Source organism: Solanum dulcamara, chromosome 9, assembly GCF_947179165.1.
Source record: "Solanum dulcamara chromosome 9, daSolDulc1.2, whole genome shotgun sequence".
In the NCBI taxonomy this organism is placed as follows: domain Eukaryota; kingdom Viridiplantae; phylum Streptophyta; class Magnoliopsida; order Solanales; family Solanaceae; genus Solanum; species Solanum dulcamara.
In genome coordinates, this window is record NC_077245.1 from 18,615,554 (window position 1) to 18,640,777 (window position 25,224).

The window sequence follows — 25,224 nt, forward strand, 5'->3', positions numbered from 1 at the left end:
TGTGAGGGAGTATACCCTCAAGTTCACTAAGTTGTTAAAACATGCTCTTTTTATGGTCACCAATCCAAGGGCACGTATGAGAAAGTTTATTTCAGGTGTGTCTGATTTGGTGGTCAAAGAATGTAGAACGACCATGATAATCAAGAAGATGGAAATTTCGATGCTCATGACACATGCCAAACAAATAAAAGAGGAGAAGTTGAAAGAGAGGGATATAAGGGAGTCCAAGAGGGCTCAAATTGATGGTGGTAATTTCTCATATGGTAAGTCCGGGAATGATGGACGTCCTTAATTTTGTCAAAAGTATTTTGGCCAAAGTTTGTCAAACACTCCGTCTCCAAAGTTTGATAAAGATAGGGTGCCTAACCCCAAGGTCCAAGGAGAAGCTCCAAGTGGTCAAGTAATTCTCCATGCAAGAAGTATGGAAGGAACCATAAGGGAGAATGCTTAGTGGGATCAGATGCATGTTATAGGTGTGGTAATCTAGGTCATCAGGAAAAAGATTGTAGAGGTGGTACTATACCCCACGCTCAGACTCAGGATACAACATCCTGATTAGTGTGGTACTAATTTGGGTGGCGGTTAATGACAAAATATGATTTATGCCTTCACTCTCGTCAGGAGTTTGAGGATTCGCCCGATATGGTGACTGGTATGTTGAAAGTCTCTGAATTTGATGTTTATGCATTGTTAGATCTGGTTTCTACCCTATCATTTGTTACTCCTTATCTTGCTATAAAATTCATTATTAGTCCCGAGATCTTGCTAGAGACTTTTTCGATTTATACTTCTGCTGGTGATTCAGTTGATCTTGTAGAGCTTATTATCACTTATTTTGATGTTATTCTCGGTATAGATTATCTTCATGCATGTTATGCTTTTATATGTTGTAGAACCCGTGTGGTTAAGTTTTAGTTTCCTAATGAGTCAATCCTAAAATGGAAAGTTAGTAATTTCATATTTAAAGATCAATTCATCTTATGCCTTAAAGCTCGAATAATGATTTCCAAAGGTTGTATCTATCATCTAGTTCGGGTTAGAGATACAAATTTTGAAGTTCCTACTCTTGAGTCAGTTTCGATCGTTAATGAGTTTCCAAAAGTTTTTCTCAATGATCTTCTAGGTATCCCTCCCAAAAGGGAAATAGATTTTGGTATCGATCTTCTCCTCGATGACTAACCTATCTCTATTTCTCCTTACCGAATGGCCCTAATAGAATTGAAAGAGTTAAAGGATTAATTGAAAGATTGTTGGATAAGAGTTTTATAAGACAAAGTATCTCTCCATGGGGTGCCCCGGTTCTCTATGTCAGAAAGAAGGATGGTTCTCTCCGTATGTGTATTGATTATCGAAAATTGAATAAGGTCACAATTAAGAATAAGTATCCTATCCTAAGGATTGATGACTAGTTCGATCAACATCAAAGAGCAAGCTACTTTTCAAAGATTGATATTCGATGGGGTTATCATCAACTCCGAGTAAGAGAATATGACATTCTGAAGATGACTTTTAGGACGATATGGTCACTTTGAATTCTTAGTCATGTATTTTAGACTAATGAATGCTCCTGTAGACTCTATGGATTTGATGAACAAGGTGTTCACGCAATATTTGGACATGTTTGTTGTTGTGTTCATTGATGATATTTTGGTCTATTCTCGGAGTGAGGATGAGCATGCCGATCATTTGAGAATTGTATTGCAAGTCCACAAGGACCGTCAGTTATTTGCTAAGTTTAGCAAGTGTGAGTTCTAGGTGAGTTCAGTTACTTTCCTTGGCCATATCATCTCTGGTGAAAGTATTATGATTGATCCTAAAAAAACTTAAGCGTTAAAGAATTGGGATAGACCTTTGCCTCTTTCCAATATTGGGAGTTTCTTGGTCTTAGCCGGTTATTATAGATGGTTTGTAGAAGGTTTTACTTCTATTGCATCACCCTTGAATACTTTGATTCAAAAGAAAGTGAAATTCCAATGGTTCGAGGCATGTGAGAATAGTTTCCAAGAGTTGAAAGATAGACTTACTTCCGCTCCAATACTGACTTTCCCGGAAGGATGCGATGGTTTTTTTTGTTTATTGTGATGCTTCAAGAATTGGTATTTGTTGTGTTTTGATGCAAAAGTGATAGCTTATGCTTCTAGGCAACTCAAGGTGCATGAAACAAACTATCTGACTCATGACTTGGAGTTACTGACGGTTGTGTTTGCTTTAAATATTTGGAGATACTATCTCTATGGTGTGCATGTTGATAAGTTCACTGACCATAGGAGTTTGCAATATGTGTTCAACCAAAAGAATTTGAATCTTCGACAAATGAGGTAGCTTAAATTATTGAAGGACTAATATATCATGTTGTACCATTCGGGTAAAGAAAATGTGGTTGTTGATGCTCTTAGTAGATTTTCCATGACTAGTTTTGTCCATGTTGAGGATTCAAAAAAGGAGTTGATTCGTGATGTTCATAGACTCACACATTTGGGTGTTCTATTGGTTGTTTCTGTCATTCTGAGGATGTGGTGTTGTTGTTCAAAATAGTTATGAATCGTCTCTTGTGGTAGATGTTCAAGCCAAGCAAGATAATGATCCTAATTTGGTTGAGTTGAATAAAGCGGTTGCCGAAAAAACCATTAAGGCTTTCTCCCAAGGGGGAGATAGTGTATTGAGATATCAAAGCCGATTGTGTGTTCCCAATGTTGATGGCTGGAAGAAAATGATATTGTCCAAAGATCATAGTTCTCGATATTTTATTTCACAAAGAAGTATAGAGATGTGAGGGAAGTGTATTGGTGGAAGGGCATGAAAAAGGATGTTGCGGAGTTCATGACTTTTAGTCTTTCAATATTATGTCTTAGTGTTTCAAGAAGTCTTTTAGGAGTTAGTGATACATATATCTAGTGAATTGTGATACATGTATCTAGTTTTTTGTCAAGACTCTTGGATTAATATTTCAAGTAGTATAACTAGAGATGTAATTGATGATTTTAATTATCTCAAGTGGCCTTAAGTAGCCTAATACAACTTGAGCATTCTCTAAGAAATATAATCTCTTTTCTGTTTATCCTTCAGAAAGATATAGGCAACTGGAGCTATTTCTTTTTTTTTTTGGTAATTCAACTGGAGCTATTTCGATTGAACTCAATATTTTAGACACAGAAAATAGTTGTGAAAACTAGTAAAATTTAACAAATATTAAAGTCTAAGACCATAATTTCGAAATGACAATGAATTTAGTACTACGAACATTCAGCCATTGGTGGAGAGAAGAAGATTTGAGTCAATCATATCATGTCAACCGAGATAGCTTATGTGGAGAAGACATGGAGTAAGGAAATAGCTTATCTAAGTAATGCACTTCTTGGGAACGTGAGCTACAGCAAACTAAAAGTCAGGATGTGGCAGTCAAAATCAAAACGCCTTCCCCAACTTGAGATTAGAAGAGACACTATATGTTCTAGATGCCAATATGCAAAAACACCAACTTGTCGATGGAGAATCCAAATATAAATCCAAGAAACCAATGGAGCTGATGTCCTCAGACGTGTTTGAACCAGTAAAACAACCTTCTATCAGTGGTTAATACATGGTAACATTCATTGATGACTTCTTAAGGAACAGATTTACAGAATACTTCTTAAAGAAGTCTGAAGTATTTGAGAAGTTTAAAGAGTTCTAGCATACTGTGGAAAATGATATTAGAAGGAGAATCAAATGTCTTTGTGTGAACAATGGGGGAGAGTACACATCACATGGGTTCAATAATGACTACCTTAAGAAAAGATCATAAGGAGACATTTGATGTACCCAAATATGCCACAACAAAATGGCGTAGCTAAAAGAAAAAAAAATAGACAATTGGCAAAGATATGTAGAAGTATGTTGCATGGTATGCATGTACCAACAAGATTTTGGGCAGAATGCATGAAAACCATTGTCCACATAACGAACAGGCTGCCACAAGCAAACTTGTGATTCATCTCATCATTCGAGAAACTCAAGAAGATGATACCTATTGTAAGTCGCTTTCGAGTATTTATGTGTGTGTGCTATGTGTTCCTGCAAGATCATCTCTGTAGAAAATTTGAGAAAAAGACTGTTGCATCTTTAGGCGAACAAAGAAAAGGTTGAAGGTGTTGTGACCCAAGCACTAATCGAACATATGTGTCAAGCAATGTAGTATTTGATGAAGCATTAACATGGTATTTCAAAGAATTTTCCTACCATACTAACACTTGAGAAAAAATCTACAAGAATAGCTCAAAGAAAAAGAATAGGGGAACAAGATAGAAACTAACCAATAGGCAACAGGAAAACCCAAATCACCTGCACCAGAGGTATCTCCACACACAAAACAAGAAGAGTACATGGAAAACTGGAGCTATGAAACTCCAGACGCTTTGCAAGAAGAAGTCCAAGCCACAACCACAACTAAGGAGGTCTACAAGACTGAAATATCCAAATGCCAAGTATATGGATGCAGCTTTAGCAAAGGTGAATACCACCTTTGAAGAAGATTCAAAGAGTAGTGAATGGAGAAGTTCAAGGGTGGAAGAGGTTCATAACATTTTTGGACATCAAAATGATTGCAAAATCTCGAGGATCGCTCAAAATGGATGTAAAGAATAAATTAAGTTGGTGCTGAAGGGGAGTGTTAAAACATAATCACCAACTCAATTAATATCTAAGATATTTAAAAGTAGAATCTATAAGATTCAAGACTTATGGAGAATTGAAGGAAGAACTCTAGAATGAGAGCTCTACTGTGCAAAGTCTAAAAGCATTTAGAAAGTGCAATTCTAGAAATTAAGTGGAAGGTGTATTTCTAGAATATTACTTCCACTAGATCCTTCTATCAACACCTATAAATAGAGGTATTCATTTTAGTGGTATGTGTACTCATATAATAAGTGTGTGCTTATAGACACGTGATATGAGATTTTAAAGTTTTACGGATTCTAAACTATTATTTTTTCTTTCTTGGATTGAGATACATTATTTATACTTATTAACTGATTTTCTTAATATAAATGCAGAATTTGAGCCGAAGTTGTTGGGTTCTGCTAAAGCATTACTCCATTATGGCGTTGAAGTGTGCTCAAGTTGGCTCTGACAGTATGGTCATTAAAAAATACTCTAGACTTTATAAGTGATTTATGTTGCTCTTGTTTCCAAATTTAGCATGATATTTAACTTACTTGTTTGTTTTATATGTATTTGTTGGGTTCAGTTGAACCTGTAACTCTATTGTGGTTTCGTCCGCAAAAGTTGTAATAATGTAATTGAATTGCATTGAAATTGGTTTGAACATAATGATCATTAAAATAACTCTAGACTTTATTAGTGATTTGTGTTTCTCTTATTTCCAAAGTTAACATTGATTATTTAATATACTATTAACTTGTTTACTTTACATATATCTGTATGTCAAACCCATAACTCTATTATGGCTCTGCCCGTGGAAGTTATGATAAGGTATTTGAAGTGTGTTCACTTTGGATTCGGACATTATGTTCATTAGAGGAAAGCGCTAGACTTTATAAGTGATTTATGTTCATTTTATTTCAAAAGTTTGCATCATATATATTAGTTGTTAAGTTTACATGTATGTACTTGATATTGATTCATTGCGACGTCTTGATTGAATCAAGTATGTTATTGATTTTATTTGTTAGATGTTCCAGTTGGAATTTAGAACATTGTGCTGCAAGGAAACAACTGTAATAGTTGATTTGATATAAACACTGATATTTACAAGTAACTATTTTTCTTTTGGTCATAATGGGTTTATCTCTAAAGTACAAAATATGTGCGCACTAAACATTATATATACATTCAATTCATACTTTATTTTTCAAAATCCTTCTTATCTTGTCTGTCCAGTTTCAAGCTTGAATAAAGGAGGGTTCATGATATGAATCCTCGTAATACAAATATTAGTGGGATGTGCTCACCTCCTAATGCTAACTTCGGAAATAAGAGAAACATAAATCACTTACAAAGTGTAGGGTTTTTCAATAATGTCCAAGACAACGTGAACGCACTTCAATGTCATTATCAACACTTGGGGGGGCCATAACATAGTTACGGGCTTAGTAGGACCCATCAAATACATATAAATTAAACAAGTTGATATAATGCTAAATTTAGAAATAAGAGCAACATAAATCATTAAAGAAGTCTTTAGAGTTTTTTTTAATGACCATAATGTTAGAGCCAACTTTAGCACACTTCAAAGCCATAATAGAGTTACGGCTTTGGAAGAAACCAATAATTATGGATCGAATTTTGCATTTATATTAAGAAAGATAGTTAATAATATAAATAATATATCTCAAACAAAGAAAGAACAAATAATCATAGTTCAGAAGCCATAAAACTTGAAATCCTAGATCCGCCTTTGACGACTTATTCGATTGTTTTAGGACGAAACTCAATTCCTTCAACGATGAGGCCACTTGGTTTGTAATCAAAACGTTGAATCTTAATTAATCTTTCTACAACAGGACCATCACTACTTTCCTTGCTATTAAAATTTCCCAATTCTATTTCCATCCATCCATCTCGTCTCAGTTTGGGAAATGTTGCAATTCTCATAGTGTTGATTTGTCTCACAGTGTTGATTTGTTCTTTAGTGGCAATTTCTCTTTGATAATTAACTAACATAATAGTGTAATTATTAGGCTCAAATCCATGGTACATATCTACCAATTTGAACACCAAATAAGCAACATAATATGTATTTGGTGACAATACTTTTGTTCCTATTCTTCCACAAATATTCAGCCAACATGCATAGCCAAGACATGCCACTTCAGAGAATCTGCAAAAAGTATAGTAAGAAACATTTCTAAATATAATTCTTCTATAAAAAACTTAGTGATATATGAATTAGTGGCCTTTGGGTACAGTATGGTTGAACTTAAAACCAATAACTTTTAAAAGATTTAAGTTATCTATAGTACTATCTATGCAATCTAACTTGTTGTATCAGATTTCTCTGTTTACAATCAAATTAGTGTTGTCAAGAACCTATGCACTGTCTGAGTTCTTATAGTATAAAGACCACTATTGGTTGGGGGGAGGGGGAGTTAAGAGCTTCTTATTAAAGGTGACTTATTTAAAGGTCACGAACCAACTTTTCTTAACTGTCGAAGAATCTTTATCATCTTTGTTGTGTGCTAATTGACCCTCATTGATTAATAAGAAAAATATGAAAGGGTTTATAGAGCTTGAGTGGGGTATCCTACCTAATAGACTTTCTTCTAGGGTTGGGCCATCTTATTTAATCTATAATGATATGTATTAGAGAAGGTTTATTAATGCTTGAGGCGACAACTCAAAATAATGGCTTTGGTAGAGAACCAAGAGTGGTGGCTTGGACCAAGGAGGGGTGCTAGTTGTGACCAACCGATAAGAGTGGTGGTTTGGATCCAAGAGCAGTGTCCTTTGGGAATTGTTGGGCATAGTTGGTTTCTCACAACTTGAACTTTATTATTTCTTAGTAAGGACCAACTTCGATTTTACAACTCTTAACACTCAATTTTTCTTTTGCACTCACACTTTTCTTGAGTACACATTTTTCTTAATTATTTCTTGAGCACACACTCATTATTTGAGTACATGTACAACTTGTAAAGACAAGATATGGAGAATAACTTCTTGTATTATTCCAAGAGGTAAGCAATATAAATACAAGTGTATAAGGTTCTAGCTAAAGAAAGAAATAAAAGAGATTCCTATAAATCAGCTATTTCTATACATATGTGGTATGGACATTCCTACGAAATGGTCTAGGTTCATTCTGTAACACTCCCCCTCAAGATGGAGCATATATATTGATCATGCCCAGCTTGTTATAAAGATAATCAACTCGAGTGCCATTTAACGGTTTTGTGAACAAATCAGCTAGTTGCTCTCCGGTCTTCATGTACCCGATGGAAATCAAATTCTCCCGAATCTTCTCACGAATAAAATGACAGCCAACCTCAATATGTTTTGTCCATTCATGGTACACTGGATTTGAGGCAATGTGCAAAGCAACCTAATTATCACACCAAAGTCTTGCTGGAGAAGAAGGCTTCAAACCAATCTCAACTAAAAGGTGATGTATCTATAGTATTTCACACATGGATTGAGCTATGGCTCTATACTTGGATTTTGCACTAGATCGAGATAAAAAGTTTTGTTTCTTACTCCTCCAAGATACCAGATTTCCACCAACAAATACACAATAGCCAGTAGTAGATTTTCTATCAATTGTTGATTCATCTCAATCAGCATCTGCAAAACACTCAACAAGAGTATGCCCGTAATCACTATACAATATGCCAAGGCTAGGAGCTTCTTTCAAAGAGCATAGGATTTGTTCCAAGGCTTCCCAGTGTTTGGCTATTAGTATAGACATAAATTGACTGACAATACTGACCGCATAGGCAATATATGGATGGGTCACAGTGAGGTAGTTCAATTTTCCAACTAACCTTCTGTATCTTTATGGATCAGCATCATCATTAGTAAGATGTACATTAGGAACCATTGGTGTGCGACATAGCTTAGCTCCCAACTTTCCAGTTTCTACAAGAAAGTCAAGTACATACTTTCTTTGGGACAAGAAAATCCTTTTCTTGCTTCTTGCTACGTCTATACCTAAGTATTTTAGCTTCCCCAAGTCTTTGGTATGAAACTTGGCATGTAAAAACTTCTTCAAAGAAGAAATTCTTGCACAATCATCTCCTATAATAACATTATCATCAACATAGACAACAAAAAGAATAATACCAGTAGTTGATTATCGGTAGAAGTTTGAATGATCACACTTGCTCTTTTTCAATCCAAATTCTTAAACTACATCGCTAAATTTTCCAAACCAGACACGAGGACTTTGCTTTAGACCATATAATGATTTTTTCAGATGGCAAACTTTCCCATACTCCCCCTGAGCAATAAATCTAAGTGGTTGCTCCATATATACCTTTTCATGGAGATCACCATGAAAAAAAAAATTCTTAATATCCAACTGATGTAAAGTCTAATTCCAAGAAGCAACCAATGAAATAAACAAGTGGATAGAGGTGAGCTTGGCTATAGGGGAGAAAGTGTTAGAATAATCCACCCCATATGTCTGAGCATAGCCTTTGGCTAAAGTCGGGATTTAAGTCTCACGACAGAAACATCAGGATTAATTTTGACTGCAAAGACCCACTTGCATCCAACTGTTTTCTTTCGTTTGGGTAAATCACTAAATTTCAAGTGTGATTTTCATCTAAAGCATGTAACTCTTCAAGCATTACATCATGCCATCCAGAATGATTCAAGGCTTCTTTTACAGTTTTAGGGATAGTAACAGAGTCTAGAGAAACAATCAAATAACTAGATGTAGGAGATAAGTGATCATAAGATACAAAGTTAGCGATTTGCAGTGACGTATACCTTTCTGAAGAGCAATAGGAAGGTCCAAATTTTCCAAAGAATCAAGTGAAGAAGAATCTCATGATGAAGAAGTTGATGTAGGGTATGTATAATTAATCTCTCCCCTCTTTGAGTAAACTTGAACAATTCATGGTCTTGCTGGTGCAAATTGAGAAGGTTCTGAAGGCACAATAATTGCGAAAAAAAGAGATATAACAATTAAGTTCCCTCGTAACTTTACTAACAAAACTCAGATTAAAGGCTAATTTTGGTAGACTTAGTACAAATGGCAGAGTAATATACGAGGTTGGTTGAACAATATCGAATCTAACACTGTTACAAGTTGATCCATCAGCTAAAGTAACTGGAGAGGCTGCTTTGTGTGATCTAAAGCTAGAAAAAATATTAGGATTCCCGGTCATATGATTTGTGGCACCTGAATCGATCACCCATTTATTAGAAGAGATGATAAGACACACTTTATCTGACCTAGCAAAGGAATTAACAGAAGTGGATTCCTTCAATGATTTCTAATATTGAGAAAATTTGACAAACTCCTCAACTGAAACCAAAACCAATTTGTCAGATAATGAACTAGAAGCAGCAACTTTGAACTGATCGATCATTTCCCCAACTATATTCAAAAGTTCTTCAAAACTCCCCAAATAAACAAACAATAGCCTAATAACACAACAAAAAAATTTACAATAACCAAACTCGATGGCACTTTGGAAATAATTTCCCAAACAATAACATACAAGCTGGACAGTACCAGCGATGAGAAACAGAGGAACCAGCAAGCAACCACAACTCAACTAATTCTATCCCAAGTAGAAACAAGTATTCATAGACTCACCAAGATAAATACTAGATTCTCTGTCTCAGAAGCTACAAAAAAAGAATGAATCTAGAAGATTGAGCAATTTCTTCAAATAGTGTTTAAAAACACCAAACCAGATTGGGATATGTCGAATCTGATGAGACGACTCTAGAAATCAAATCATGAACGATGGTGGTGACAAAGAATGACCACTTTAAAGTAATTGATTTGAAATCCGGCCACTCTTTCTAGCCAACAGATACCAAAACAAGGATCAACCTCGAAATTGATCAAATTAAAAAGCCTACGCTCTGATACCTTGTAAAGATATGTCATCTTAGTCTAACTCAACCCCAAAAGCTAGATTATGAGGGAAGGATTGTCCAAGTCCATATAAAGAGACCACCCGTCCATTCCCCAACCAATATGAGACTTTACCCACTCTAACACCCCTTTACACCCAAGCCCAACTAGAGCGTGGACCGGGAGCCCATACGGGGATGAACTTGGCTTCGATACCATGTAAAATACAAGATATGGAGAATAACTTATTGTATTATTCCAAGAGGTAAGAAACATAAATACAAGTACATAAGGTTCTAGGTAAGGAAAGAAATAAAAGAGATTCTTATAAATCTGCTATTTCTATACATATGTGGTATGTAAAATGGTCTAGGTTCATTCTATAACACAAATCTAACCACCTCTATTTATAGGTGGTGATGAAAGGATATAGTGAAAGGTAATATTCTAAAATTATACCTTCCATGTATTTGTAGAATGTCTTGCCTCTTGGTTAGTTTCTATCTTGTTCCCTCGTTTCTCTTCTTTGAGCTTATCTTGCAGCCTTCGCTCAAGTTCTGTCAATTCTAGTTGGGAGACTCCACCATGCTGATTCTTTATCAAATACCACATTTCTTGACACTTACATCCGATTAGTGGTAGGGCCACAACAACTTCATCCCTTTATTTGTTCATTGTAACTAATAAGGATGCAATAAACAACATTTTTATCCAACTTACTGTAGAGATGATCTAGAGCAACGATAGAGGACTCACATCCAATCTCTCGAAAGTGAATTAAATTAGGTATTGTCTTCTTGAGTTTCTCGAATAGTGAGATAAATCCCAATCTCATGTATGGCATCTTCTTCATTATGTGGACAACAGTCTTAATGCACCTTTCCCAAAATCTTGTTGCTAGATACATACTATGCAACATACTTCTGCATATCTCTATTAGGTATTTATATTTTTTCCTTCGGCTACTCCATTTTGTTGTTACATATTTAAGCGTCAATTGTGACCTTATTATCTTCTCTTTAGGAAGTCTTTGAAATCACATGAGATGTTCTCCCATCGTCCATACAAAGACATTTGATTCTCCTTCCAATATCATTCTCCACAGTATAATTGTAGAGAAGTAGAATGCAATTATACATCTATTAATGAGCCTCCAATGGAGTTTATATACAATGCCAATGAAATAGATCTGCTAACCTAACTCTTAGAAAATAGGAACAGATAACTGTTGAATATTATTGGGACAGGCACAATTGAATTCTCACAACTTGAATTTTATTACATCAAAGTAGGAATCTGCTTCGGTTTTATAATCTTTACACAATATATTTGCACTCACACTAGCAACTCTCTCTTATCTCACTCACTTGTTGTTTGCTCTCTAGCCTTCTTTTCTTTCTTGTTTTCTTACTTTTTGCTTAGCTACAGATAATATGGACCACCTCTATTTATAGGAAGTGATGGAAGCATCTAGAGAGGGATATATACTACTCTCTTCTAGAATGTTCCTAGCTATCGTTTTCTAGAACATTTCTAGACTTTTCTCTCTAGAATACTTATTCTAGAGATCTTCCTTAAATTTTCTATGATTCTTGAATATTCTAGATTCTTCTTGACTTGTCTTAGATAATAATTAAGTTGGTGATGAATTCTTAACACTCCCCCTTAACACCAACTTAATTTTTTCTTTCAACCATTCCAAGTGCTTCTCGAAATCTTATAAACTTCATGTTGTCTATGCTCTTTGTGAATATGTCTGCTACTTCTTCGTCTGTCTTGATTTGCTTCATTTCAATTTTGCCTTGAAAAAATTTTTCTTGAAGAAAATGACGTTGTACTTCCATGTGCTTCGTCCTAGAGTGAAATACATGATTCTCAGCCAAATGGATAGCTAACATGTTGTCACAGTATAGTGGTACGATATCTTTCGATTGTAGATGCAAGTATTTCATGAGTTGCTTTAGCTATGTGCTCTCTTGCGCTGCCATTTTTCCTGCTTGATATTCTGCTTCCATCGTAGAAAGTGAAACAATTGGTTGACTTTTGTTGCAACATGATATTGCAGTTGATCCAAGATTGAAAACATATCCAGTGGTTGATCTTCGAGTATCATGTTCACTAGCATAATCTGCATCACAATATTCGTTTATCTTGAAAGGATCTCCTTTCATATAGAATAGTTCATAGTCAATAGTTCCTTTCATGTACCTTAACATCCTCTTGAGTGCTTCCAAGTGAGGCTTCTTTGGTTTCTGCATAAATCTACTAACTACTCCAACTCTGAAGGAAATATCTGGTCTAGTCAATGTTAAGTAGATAAGACTACCGACAAGTTGACAATACATTGTCTCTTCCTCCAAGTCTTTGCCTTCATGAGAGCATAGTTTTAAGCTAGGCTCCATTGGTGTAGAAGATGTCTTAAAAACCATCATTCCATATTTTTGGAGAAGATCTCTTGCGTACTTTTGTTGTCCAAGGAATAATCCATCCTTTATTATTTCTTCCTCAAGGCCAAGTGTTTTAGCTCGCCCATCTCCTTCATTTGAAATTGCACCATCAAAGTTCTTTTACTTTGATGAATCTCATTAAAGTCATCTCCTGTGATAATTACATCATCCACATAGACTAATATGATAGCTAACCTTCCTTCGTGATATTTTATAAATAAGCTTGAATTTGTTGGTGCCACTTGATAGACACTTTGGATCAGGAACTCGGCAATTTTTCTATACCATGATCGAGGGGCTTGCTTCAAGCCATACAAAGCTTTCTTCAGGTTGCACACATAATCAGGATTGACTTTATTTACAAAACCTTGTGGCTAATCCATGTATATTTCGCGATCCAACTCTCCATGAAGGAAGGCATTCTTCACACCCATCTCCCACAAAGTCCAAGATTTACTAGTTGCCAGAGCTAATAACACATGAACTATAGTAATTGTTTCCACAGGGCTAAATATCTCATCATAATCAAGCCCATACTCCTGCGAGAATCCCCGAGCTACTAATCGTGCCTTATACCGCTCGATAGATCCATCAGACGTGTTTTTAGCTTATATACCTACTTACATGATATAAGTTTAACATCCTTAGGTTTAGCCATTAAGTCCCAAATTGGTTTAGCTTTAAGGCTGAAATCTCCTCTTCCATTGCCTTTCTCCATTCATTACTTTTTGAAGCTTCTTCGAAGGTGGTAGGTTCCTTGAACTTGTTAACCTCAGCCAGTGCCGCATTTATATATCTACTATTTGGGCATTTCAATCATGTGGATATTCATAGTTGAGGAGTTTCTTGTACTTCATCTTGCAAATTGTAACACTCTGGAAATTGTTTCGCAAAGACTCGAACATTTCTTCACGTGTGTGTAGACTCGAACTGAAGGACTTGTAATTTTATATATGAGTTAGGATCAATTCCTAAGTGTTTGAAGTGTGTTAGATATGTTTAGGGGTCATATGGGATCTCTAACACCAAGTCGAGTCTAAAGAATTCCAATCGATTAAGTTTTCGGATGAGTTAGTATAAGGGTCAACTTCAAATGACTATATCTCTTTGAATATAACTAACTGGTGGCCCACGACCTACCAAATTAAAGGTATTTGAGTCTTCATTCCAATGCCACCAAGATTGCAATTTTTGGAGTTTGGAGTCAAAAGTTATAACCCTTTTTCTACAGACTAGCACTGCAGGAATTTCAGGCCTGGGCGACCATTGCAGGAATTTCAGGCCTGGCGCTCCAGTGACGCCCGGCGCCACTATAGCACCAGAAAATAGCCTCAGTAGTTTGGTCCTTGGCGCGATGCGCCACTATTAGGTGTGAAGGGTTTTAAGCCTATTTTGGCTTGGCGCTGCAGTGGTGCGACGCGCCACTGTAGCGCCAGCAAGATTTTTGCCCAGTTTTCCAGATTTTGAAGAGGGGCAACTTGGACATTTTCCCTAAACATATATACCCTAACTTGGAACGTTTTGGGATCATTTTTTAGCTTTCTCACCTCCCAAAAACCCTAATCTTCATCCCCTCTTCTCTTCCAAACATCTCCAACAAGAAATCCTCTCAAAAGCTCAAGGATTCAAGATCTTCAAGTCATGTCTTTGGTTTTTGGTGGAATGTTCTTCATTTCTAGGTATGTAAGGCTAACCTAAAATATGGAATGAGTTCTTCCATATGCCCATAGATGTGTTAAATAGAAGTTGTGAAAGATTTGAACCTTCTATAAAGGTTTTCTTGAAATTTTCTAAACTATAGAACATTAATAAAATGTGTTAATGATGTTCTTGAGTTGACTTTGTTGAGAGTATGGATTCATGTATTCATTCACATGAACCCAAGATGAGATTTCTTCTTGGTCATAATTTATCTTGAGGATGAGATTGATGGTTTTTATGTATAATAAAAACAATATTATTTTTCATAGTGAAATGAGGTATTCTTTTACATGAGTTTGATGAAATTGATTTTTAGTTATATGAGAATTTTGAGATTGTTATGAATGCGAAGGGCATAAAAAGAAATGAAACCTTGGTAGAGTTAGAATGTCCTTTTGTCTCTATAAATTGAACATAGAATTAAATAAGGATTTTGGAGTAGATATTTGATGATGATGTGATGATGATGTTGATGATGATGTGAATGATGATATTTGATGATGATGTGAATGAAGAGGTTATGTTGATGAGAATGTTGTGTGATGAAGTGGATTGGAGTCTAATGTGATTATGTGATATGTGATTTGCATAATTTGATTTGATTGGAGTCTTATGAACATTTTGAAAATAAATAATCTTTTGAGAAGGAGTTTTAAATAAATGATTTGTGAATATTTTTGCATAAACTATTTATACACTATTTTGAGTTTAAAGAGTGATTATTTTCATCTTTGATTTAGAAAGAGTTTAAGCATAAATTGAGTTTAAAAAAGTCTCTTAATTATTATTTTGAGTACGAGTATTTGGAGTATAAACGAGTTGACAATTTTTACATTAAAATATCTATTTTGAGATTGAGTTGAGATTGTATCAATTTTAAAGAGAAGAGTTTGATGATTTGAGATAAGTCGATTTGAAAGAAGGTCCAATGAGGCCAGATTTGATTGAGTTTTGAAAAGAGTCCAATGAGACTAAATGAGTTGATTTGAAAGAGTCCAATGATACTAAATGAGTAATTTGAGTATTTTACTCACTTGATAGATATGAGCATATTGAGTCTTGGGAGGAGTATCAAGCACCGAATTAGATAAGAGTATAGTCCATACTCGAACCAATAAACTACGTCACCAAACGTAGGAGAGGATTGAATTGTTAAAGTTGGATGTTTCCTAAATTACTGTCCTGACATGATAGGACTTGATTGGTTATGGATCCATGATTGTTGATTCGTTCTTACCCTGGCAAGGTATGAACAGACGTGGCAACAATGTTGGCTTGTTGAACTATCACTTGCTCATATGATGATAGTTGTCGGTTAGAGAAACTCTCAATTGAATGGATTGTGCTTGATATGATTGGTTTGATTGTGATTGTAGACGATTGAGTTGAATTGTAAAACATTGCATAACTTAATTTGCATATCTATTGAATTGAGTCCTTTGAATTTATGGTGGAGTTGATTGCATATGATTGGATGATATGTGATTGGATTGTGTATGATTGGATCGGATTAGGTGATATATAATGGATTGGATTAAATGATGTGTGATCGGATAGTGTACGATTGGATTGGATCGGATTGTAAATGATTTGATTGAACTGTATTGTACATGATTGGATTGGATTGTATGGTATATGATTGGTCTTTGTCTAAAAATTGTATTCTTACTTTAGACTTATAACACTTTGATTGAGTCTCTCTTATCTTTTTGATTTGAGATATTTGAACCAACATTATTCTTCCTTGAGCTGTGTTTCATTCTGCCATATTACATACTCGTACATTCCATGTACTGATGTCCATTCGGGCCTGCATTGTTTCATGATGCAGAAACACATTTAAGAGATCGTCAATAGGAGCAACATTGAGGATCTATTCATACTCAGCTTATTGGTGAGTCCTCCCCTACATTCGGAGGACACCGCTTATATTATTCTTGCGTTAAGTTTAGCCCTTTTTCATTCTGATTTGAGGTAGCCATAAACATGTCATTGGCACCAATTAGATAGTAGTGATAGAGGCTTCATAGATTAGATAGTGAGGGGTCGATTGAGTATTTTAATTTCTTAAATTATTCTTGTCAAAACATTTTAATGACATAGATTGGAGATTGATTTGTTGGCCCATGGCCTTTCTTCATTGAGTTAGATTTGTGATTTGAGTTGCCCACTAAATCATTTCCTCATTTTTAAGCCTTTTGCTGATTGATTGATATTGAATGGATGTGTGATTGGACCAAGTGGTTTGCTTGGGGACCAGCAATGGTCTCCGAGTGTCGGTCACGTCTAAGGTACCCTCTCGGGGCATGACACAAATCTTCTAGGTTTTCATGGATTCCAGTTTTCCACGAGCTTCTATTTTCTCCGCTTGAAAATATCTCTTTTGTAAGTGATTCATTTTTTTCACATACCTCTTGTTGTAATTCTGTCTTACTTCCTTGTCCTTCTTCAAGCTTATGTTGTAGCTTTTGCTCCAATTCTATTGAATATGATAATGTGACTTCTTCGAACCACCATGATGATGTTTCATCAAATACCATATTTCTTGAGACATATGTCCAATTTATGGTAGGGCCACAACACATCCATCCTTTTCTTTGTTCGTCGTAGCCAACAAAGATGCAACGAACAACTTTCCTATCAAACTTGCTGCGGAGATGATCTAGTACGAACACATAACACACATAACCGAAAACTTGAAAGTGTCTTACAGTAGGAGTCATCTTTTTAAGTTTCTCGAATAGTGAGATAAATCTTAGTCCCGCCTGTGGCAACTTGTTAGTGACATGGACAACATTCTTCATGCATTCGTCCCAAAACCTTGTTGGTACATTCATATTATGCAGCATACTTCTGAATATCTCAACTAGATGTCTCTTTTTTCTTTCAGCCACTCCATTTTGTTGTGGCGTATTTGGGCAAGTTAACTATCGCCTTATCATCTTCTTTTTAAGATAGTCATTGAACTCACATGATGTGTATTGTCCGTGAGGAGACATTTGATTTTCTTTCCAATATCATTCTCCACAGTATATTGGAACTCTTTAAACTTCTCAAATACTTCAGATTTCTCCTTTAAAAAGAAAATCCATACGTACCTTGAGAAGTCATCAATGAATGTTACCATGTAAAGGTAACCGCTGATGGAGGACTGCTTCACTGGTCCAAATATGTCTGAATGCACCAGCTCTAGTGGCTCCTTCTCTTGATACTTTGATTCTTAGTAGGGAAGTTGATGTGCTTTCCCATATTGGCATCCATCACATATAGTGTCTCCTCTAATGTCAAGCTGGGGAAGACCTTTTAATTTTGACTGCTGCATCATGATTTTAGTTTGTTGTAGCTCTCATGCCCAAGACGTGCATACCATAGATTAGTTGTTTCATTAATTCGAGTTTTCTCAACATAAGATGTCTCGGCTGACCTAACGTAGATTGATTCTAATTTTCTCCCCTCCATTATTGGTGTGCTTGTAACTTTCAAGTTTCAATATACTTTTATGTCATTTGGACCAAATAAGACATAGTTTCCAAAATCTGTTAATTGCACACAGATAATAAGTTCTTCTTCATACCTGGAACATGGTAGATATTTTGAAGTTCCACTTGTGTTGAGTTGTGATGAGGCACAAACACTATTTTTCCAATATGAAAGATTGGCATTTTTGAATTATCTGCAGCTACCACTACTCGACCGCCTTAATATTTGCTCATGTTGGTAAGCTTTTTCTCATCACCAGTCATGTGATTGGAACATCCTGAATCAACGATCTAATCATATTCATAATCGACTAGTTTCTCACTTACAGTTGCAAGTGCAATCTCCTATTCTTTATCAGAGTGACATGTGATAAGCTCCTCCTATTGATTGTTTTATTCAACTGCATAAGTGGTCTTGAAATCCCAAGCTTCTTTATCTTTCTTATTTTGGGTAGAAGTAGGTACGTTACCTTCGTCTTTCTATTACTAGCAATCTCTGGCATAGTGTCCTTTCTTTCCACAATTATAGCACTTCTCCATTTGCCGTTTGTTGAAGCTTTGGTCTGCCTTCTTGTAATGTCGCTCACTTATTTGATGTTGATTCTTCTGGTCTTTCCCTGGACGTGAGATTCTTCTCTCATTCCTTTTTCGATAGCCTTGCTTTTTACTGAAGAGTGCCTTATCTTCAACTTTTATATAGAAACTTGATAATGGCTTCTCCAAATCTTCTTCATTTGCCAATAGATTTTCCAACTCAGATAAAGTTGGTTTGTGTCCCACCCCTGTGTGGCTGTAATTATGCCTTTATATTCTGGCCTTAGACCATGAACGATGATTCTCCTCATTCTTGTCTCTGTGATAGCATTCTCTAGATCTAATTTTGACATTTAATCAGATAAAGAATTTACCTTTGAGAAGTATTTATTGATTTCATCTTCTGTTGTAAGATCGACAAAAGCTTATTTTCAAGACATTGTAATCTCGAATAATTCTTCTTTGTAAAAATTATTGCCAACGTGTCCCAAGCTTCTTTGGGTGTTTTGGCATTCTTAACCCTTTGAAGTAACTAATCCTCAACGGTTACAGTGAGAGCATACATGGCATTTCCAGCTTTGACCTTCCACCATTTTGCTACTTCAGCATCTGTTAGTGGTGTAGTGTCTGATCCTCCGATGATATCCTATAATTCTTGGCCGAGCACTCACACTAGCATCTCTCTCTTATCTCACTCACTTGTTGTTTGCTCTCTTTCTTTCTTTTCTTTCTTCTTTTCTTACTTTTTGCTTAGTTACAAATGATATGGACCACCTCTATTTATAGGAGGTGATGGAAGAATCTAGAGAGGGATACATACTACTCTCTTCTATAATGTTCCTAGCTATTTTTTTCTAGAACTACTTTTTCTAGAACTTTTCTAGACTTTTCTCTCTAGAATACTCATTCTAGAGATGTTCCTTAAACTCTCTACAATTCTTGAATATTCTAGATTCTTCTTGACTTTTTTTAGAAAATAATTAAGTTGGTGATGAATTCTTAACAATAACTTACATGACCTACACTAACTGAATGATAAACTTTACAAAATTAAAGCGTAAAATAACTAAAGACGACTTATCCTCATTTACAACAGTGGTAATGCTCTGTTACACAGTAGGTTGGAACTCTTTAAACTTCTCAAATAATTCAGACTTATCCTTTAAGAATTAAATCCACACTACCTAGAGAAGTCATCCATGAATGTTACCATGTATCAGTAACCACTAAAAGAAGGTTGCTTTACTGGTTCAAACATGTCTAAGTGCACCAGCTCCACTGTGTTGTCTTTTGATTTTCCATAGGAAAGTTGATGTGCTTTTTCATATTGGCATATAACACATATATTGTCTCTACTAATCTCAAGTTGGGAAAGACCTTTTAATTTTGACTGTAGAATCATGATTTTTGATTTTTTGTAGCTCAGGTACCCAAGACGTGGATTCCATAGATCATTGGTTTCATTACTCTAAGTCTTCTTCAAATAAGTTGTCTTGGATACCATAACATAGATTGACTCTAATCTCCTTACCTCCATGATTGGAAATGTTACATCGATAAAATTACAAAAATATCCCTAGACTAAAGAACGCTCGAACAACGCATCATCCTTAATTTTTTTGTTAATCTGAGGCCGAAATATCGATCAGCGGAAAACTCCTATGGGCAAGTGGTCTCAGTTGAATTTTAGGCCAATCGAATCAAAAGATAATTTTTCGAGGAAACCGCGGCTAGTTCAAAAATCACCGTTGAAAAATTTCAGAAAAAAATGAACTATGATGGAACAAGTACGCGACAGGCCAAATTTTTCTACCAAGGTTAATTTTAAAGAGGGGCTTTCGGGTCTTTCCCCAGCCCTCCTATACTTAATTCACGACTGATATAGGTCAGTTTTGACCTTAAAAGACTTTCTAAACATTCTCAAGTCTATTCTACGTATTCTAACTAGAAACCTAGTGTAACACCCCTCAAAATTCTTCCCTAAGATTCGGACCTTTCTTGTACACGTGTAAGGTCGAACTCGGGTATTGTGAAGCAATTGCATGAGTAAGATGAGTCTTTGAGAAATTGAGCAGCGTTAGAGGTGATGTGGGGTCATGAAGGACCCCTAGGACCAAGCTGAGTCCAAAATGTCCGTCGTGGCTAAGCTTTAGGACGAGTTCGTAAAAGGGATCGACTTCTAACGACCCTATCTTTTGAAAGACGACGATTTGTGTGGCCCACGACCTATCAAATTAAAGGTCGTCGAGTTTTCTTTCCAACGCCACCAAGAATGTAAATTTTGGAGTTCGGAGTCGAAAGATATGACGATCCTAAATTGAACTAGCACAGCAGGAATTTCAGGCCTGGGGTTCAACTAATGAAAATCTGGGCTTGGCGCCGCAGTGGCGCGATGCGCCACTATCGCACCAAGAACATGCCTCAGTAGTTTGGTCCTTGGCATGACGCGCCACTGCGAGGTGTGCAGGGTTTTTCAAGCCAAAATTCTAGAACCCAGAACCTTTGGCCTTGGAGCTATAAGGGCGCGACGCGCCACTATCGCGCCAGAAACATGCCTCAGTAGTTTGGTCCTTGGCGCGGCGTGCCACTAAAAGTTGTGCAGATTTTTAGGCGTAATTGGGCTTGGTGCTATAAGGGCGCGACGCGCCACTATCGCGCCAAAGGCGTTTTTGGCCTATTTTTTAGAATTTTGGAGGAAGGGTAATTTGGGAATTTTCCCAAATTATATAGTCACAAGCCTTGAACATTTTTGGACCAATTCTTTAGCCCCCACTCTCTCTCTCTAAAAAGCCCTAGGAGTTCTTCTCTCTCTCTCTCTTCTTCTTTCTCTCCAAATCCTTCTCCAACAAGAGGAGTTCCAAGAGCTTCAAGGTTTGAGTCCTCCATTGAAGACCCAACCACAAGGTTTCCTTCAAGTCTTCACTAAGGTATGTAAGGCTATCCAAAACATGGGTTGAGTCCACCCATGTGCCCTACTCTTGCTTTGAGGTTAGATGTTCATGAAAATGGAGTTTCTTGGTATGGTTTAAGTTTAAATGAGTTTTGTCCCCTAATTATTCGATTCTATATGTATTGATGTTGTTGAGCTAAGAAGTCCCAAAAATGGGCCTTTATGTGAGTATGAGTTGATAAGGATGAATTGTTAAATATGTTTTATTGACTTTTTTAATTATTTAGATTGTGATAAAGGATGTTATTTTTCCTAAAAATGTTGTCGATTTTAAAATATCAATTTAAAATCTTGAAGTTGTGATGAGTCACAAAGATTTCTCAAATAGATGGAGGTAATGATTGATTATATCTACATGTTGCTATAAATGTGCATATAAATTTCTTTTGAAGAGATGATTGAGATTGATCGGATAGTACGATTGGAAGAGATTTGATTGTGATAGAGTTTATGAGTTAACAAGGTTGTAATGAGACTTGTCGATATGAGTTTATTGAGTTGATTGAATGGAGTTTTATGAGCATTTAGTCTTGGGAGGAGTATCGAGCACCGAATTAGGCAAGAGTATAGTCCATACTCGAACCCAATACCTATGTTGCCAAATTTAGGGGGGATTGAACCGTTAAAGTCGAATGCTTCCCCAAGTGGTTTGTCCTGACATTATAGGACTTGGTTGGATTGGATCCATGATTGGTTGACTCGTTTATGCCCTGGCAAAGTATGAACGGAGGCGGCAACAACGTTGTCTTGTTGTACTGTCACTGGCTCATAAGTGATGGTTGTCGGATAAGAGAAACTCCCAAATAGGTCTTGATAGTACTCTGAGTCAGACTGAGTTGAATGATAGGTGATTGGTCCCGTCTAAATCATATTCTTGTTTAGACTTAGGACATTTGAGTGAGTTGTCCTATATATATATATATATATATATATGAGTTGAGATTCCGAGTTGACTGATTCTTCCTTGATATTCATTGTATTCGGCCATTTTACATACTCGTACATTCCATATACTGACGCCAGTTGGCCTGCATCATTTCATGATGCAGAGACAGGTACTAGAGATCATCAACTGGCGCTCCGTTGAAGATCCACATACACTCCTAGCTAGTTGGTGAGTCCTCCTAGTATCCAGAGGATATTGAGCTTTCTTGTATAGTTTGTTGTCGTTTCCCTTATTTTGATTGTTGGTAGCCATGGACTTGTCATTGGCACCTCTTAGACTTTGATAAAGGCTTCATAGACTGGAGTGTGGGGAGGTTGAACTGTTATTTTGAGGAGGTCTTATTATATTTGTTTGTTGAGTTGATGAATGTTTGGCCTTCTGCCCCCATATTGTGAATAGTATCTCATTAATTGAGTTTCCTCTAAGAGAATGTGATTGAATGAATGTATGACTGGACCAGGTGGTTTGCTCGGAGGTCAGAAATGGCCTCCGGGTGCCGGTTACGTCTAGGGTACCCTCCCGGGGTGTGACACCTAGGGCTAAGGAGTGGAGAAAAGGCTAGGGTTCAAGAGATTGAAGCGATTTCTTGCCAAATTGATTGTCCTATACTCATACCAAGTATGTAAGTCTACCCATAACGTGGATTGAGTTCATCCACGTGCCCTACATCTTCAATTTAGTTTTAGTTGAGATGAGTTTCAAAGTTCCATGAATCGAGTTCTTGAATCATCTATCATTCTTACTGAGTTTGTATATAAATTTCATTGTGTTATTGTATATGTATTAGGATATTCTTTGATGAGTTTCTTGAATTGAGTCTTGTTGAGAGTGTGGGTTCTTATTTGCATTCACATGAACCTTAATTGAGATTTCATTGTACATTATGCAATGACAGATTTTTAAAGAACAAGTTGTGAACGTTTTGCATTAAATACTTTATGCATTTATTTTTAGTTTAAAGAATAACAAGTGACATCTTTGATTGAGAAAGAGTTTGAGTATTTGTTGAGAAATGTCCTGAGTAGCATCTTGAGCATGAGAATTCTAACTATAAATGAGTTAAGCAACATTCCATTAAAACATATATTTTGAAATTGAGTTGAGAAGTCAAATTATATTTTTATCTTAAATGCATTCTTTGGGTTGAGATGAGTTGAGTTTTGAGCTAAGTCCAAAACAGACAATGAGTATTTTGAATATTTTACTCACTTAATGTATATGAGCATAATAAAGTATTTTGGGAGTAGTATTGAGCACCAATATGGGATGAGCCCATAAACTACGTGGCCAGGTAGGGTAGCAGTCATGCCTCTCAAGAGCCAAAATGATGGACAATGATTGATTTTTGATCCATTGAGCTGAGCGTCGTTTACCCTGGCAAGGTATTGGACGACTATGGCAACGACAGCTCTTAAGCGATGTACCATCACTAGCTCATAAGCAATGGTTGTCAGTTAGATATCCTCGCACAAAGTAAATTATCATACTTACTATATAGAGTTATATCTCTTATTCCATATTATTTAAAGCATTATATTATTATCCTTCATGCTTTGTTGTGCACCATACTTATAATCAGGAGGCTATAGGACATTAGGAAATTATTTCACTTTTTCATACTCTCAGTTCGTGCTAAAAAGTTTAACTCTAAAAATTTCCTTCCTGATTTGTGCTTTAAACATTTGCAGATTATGCCTCCTAAATGCATCGTCAGTCAAAGAAACGCTGCCAATATTGAGGTTCCACAAACTGAGATTCCCTCACCATCTATATTGAGTACTAGGGGCTAACCTTCAAGGTTCACTGACGCACCCTAAGAGCCTAACTCTCAACCTGCACTAACTTTAGAGGTAGAGTTTCGAGGAGCAATTGTTTTGCTCACTTAGTTGGTAGCTACCCAAAATGGTAGCCAGAGTTTGCCAGCTCCTAGATCTAATTCTCAAGAGTTGTCTACTGCCATGAGGATTAGAGACTTCTTGAGAATGAATCCACCAGTTTTCACGGGTTCTAAGGTTGAGGAGGACCCCCAGAACTTTATCGATGGGATGTGGAAAATATTAAAAGCAATGCATGCTACGGAGAGTGAGGGGGTTGAGTTGGTGTCATATCAGCTCGAGGATGTGAAAAATATATGGTAAAACTAGTGGGAGGAAGGTAGAGGTGAAGATGTTCAGCCTGCAGTTTGGGATGAGTTCGAGAGTGATTTCCTTGATCACTTCTTTCCTAAAAAGTTGAGGGAAGCAAAGGTAGAGGAGTTCGTAAATCTGAAATAAGAGGGGATGACGGTGAAGGAGTATGGTTTGAAGTTCATCCAGCTATTCATATATGCTCTAGAGATGATCCCAGATATGAGGTCTAAGATGAGGAAGTTTGTCTCCGGCTTGGGAATACATGTGAAGAAGGAGTGTAAGGCATCATTACAAATTTTAGACATGGACATTTCTAGGCTCATGGTCTATGCTCAGAAGGTTGAGAAGTATAAGAGGAAACATAGAGAATAGCACTTGAGCAAGAAAGCCAAATCAGCTGGTCATGAGAATGAGCCGATACAAGGCAAGGGCAATAGGTCCTTCTTTCAAAAAAAGTCATCCAGCTACGCTCTGTCGATAACAAGTGCACCTTTCCCCAACCATAGGTAT

General features: G+C 36.4%; 2 protein-coding genes across 2 annotated transcripts; both read right to left on the reverse strand.

Annotated features, from left to right (window-relative positions):
* Positions 1 to 6,402: 6,402 nt before the first annotated feature.
* LOC129903588 (F-box protein PP2-B10-like) lies at positions 6,403 to 10,994 on the reverse strand. Its single transcript, XM_055979138.1, has 4 exons — positions 10,988 to 10,994; positions 10,178 to 10,226; positions 9,961 to 10,086; positions 6,403 to 6,817 (listed from the first exon to the last, which is right to left on the reverse strand). The coding sequence occupies exons 1-4, from the start codon at positions 10,992 to 10,994 to the stop codon at positions 6,403 to 6,405; spliced, it is 597 nt and encodes a 198-aa protein (XP_055835113.1).
* A 1,498-nt stretch (positions 10,995 to 12,492) lies between these two features.
* LOC129903589 (uncharacterized mitochondrial protein AtMg00810-like) lies at positions 12,493 to 12,930 on the reverse strand. The gene has a single exon (XM_055979139.1). The coding sequence runs from the start codon at positions 12,928 to 12,930 to the stop codon at positions 12,493 to 12,495; it is 438 nt and encodes a 145-aa protein (XP_055835114.1).
* Between the last annotated feature and the right edge of the window lie 12,294 nt (positions 12,931 to 25,224).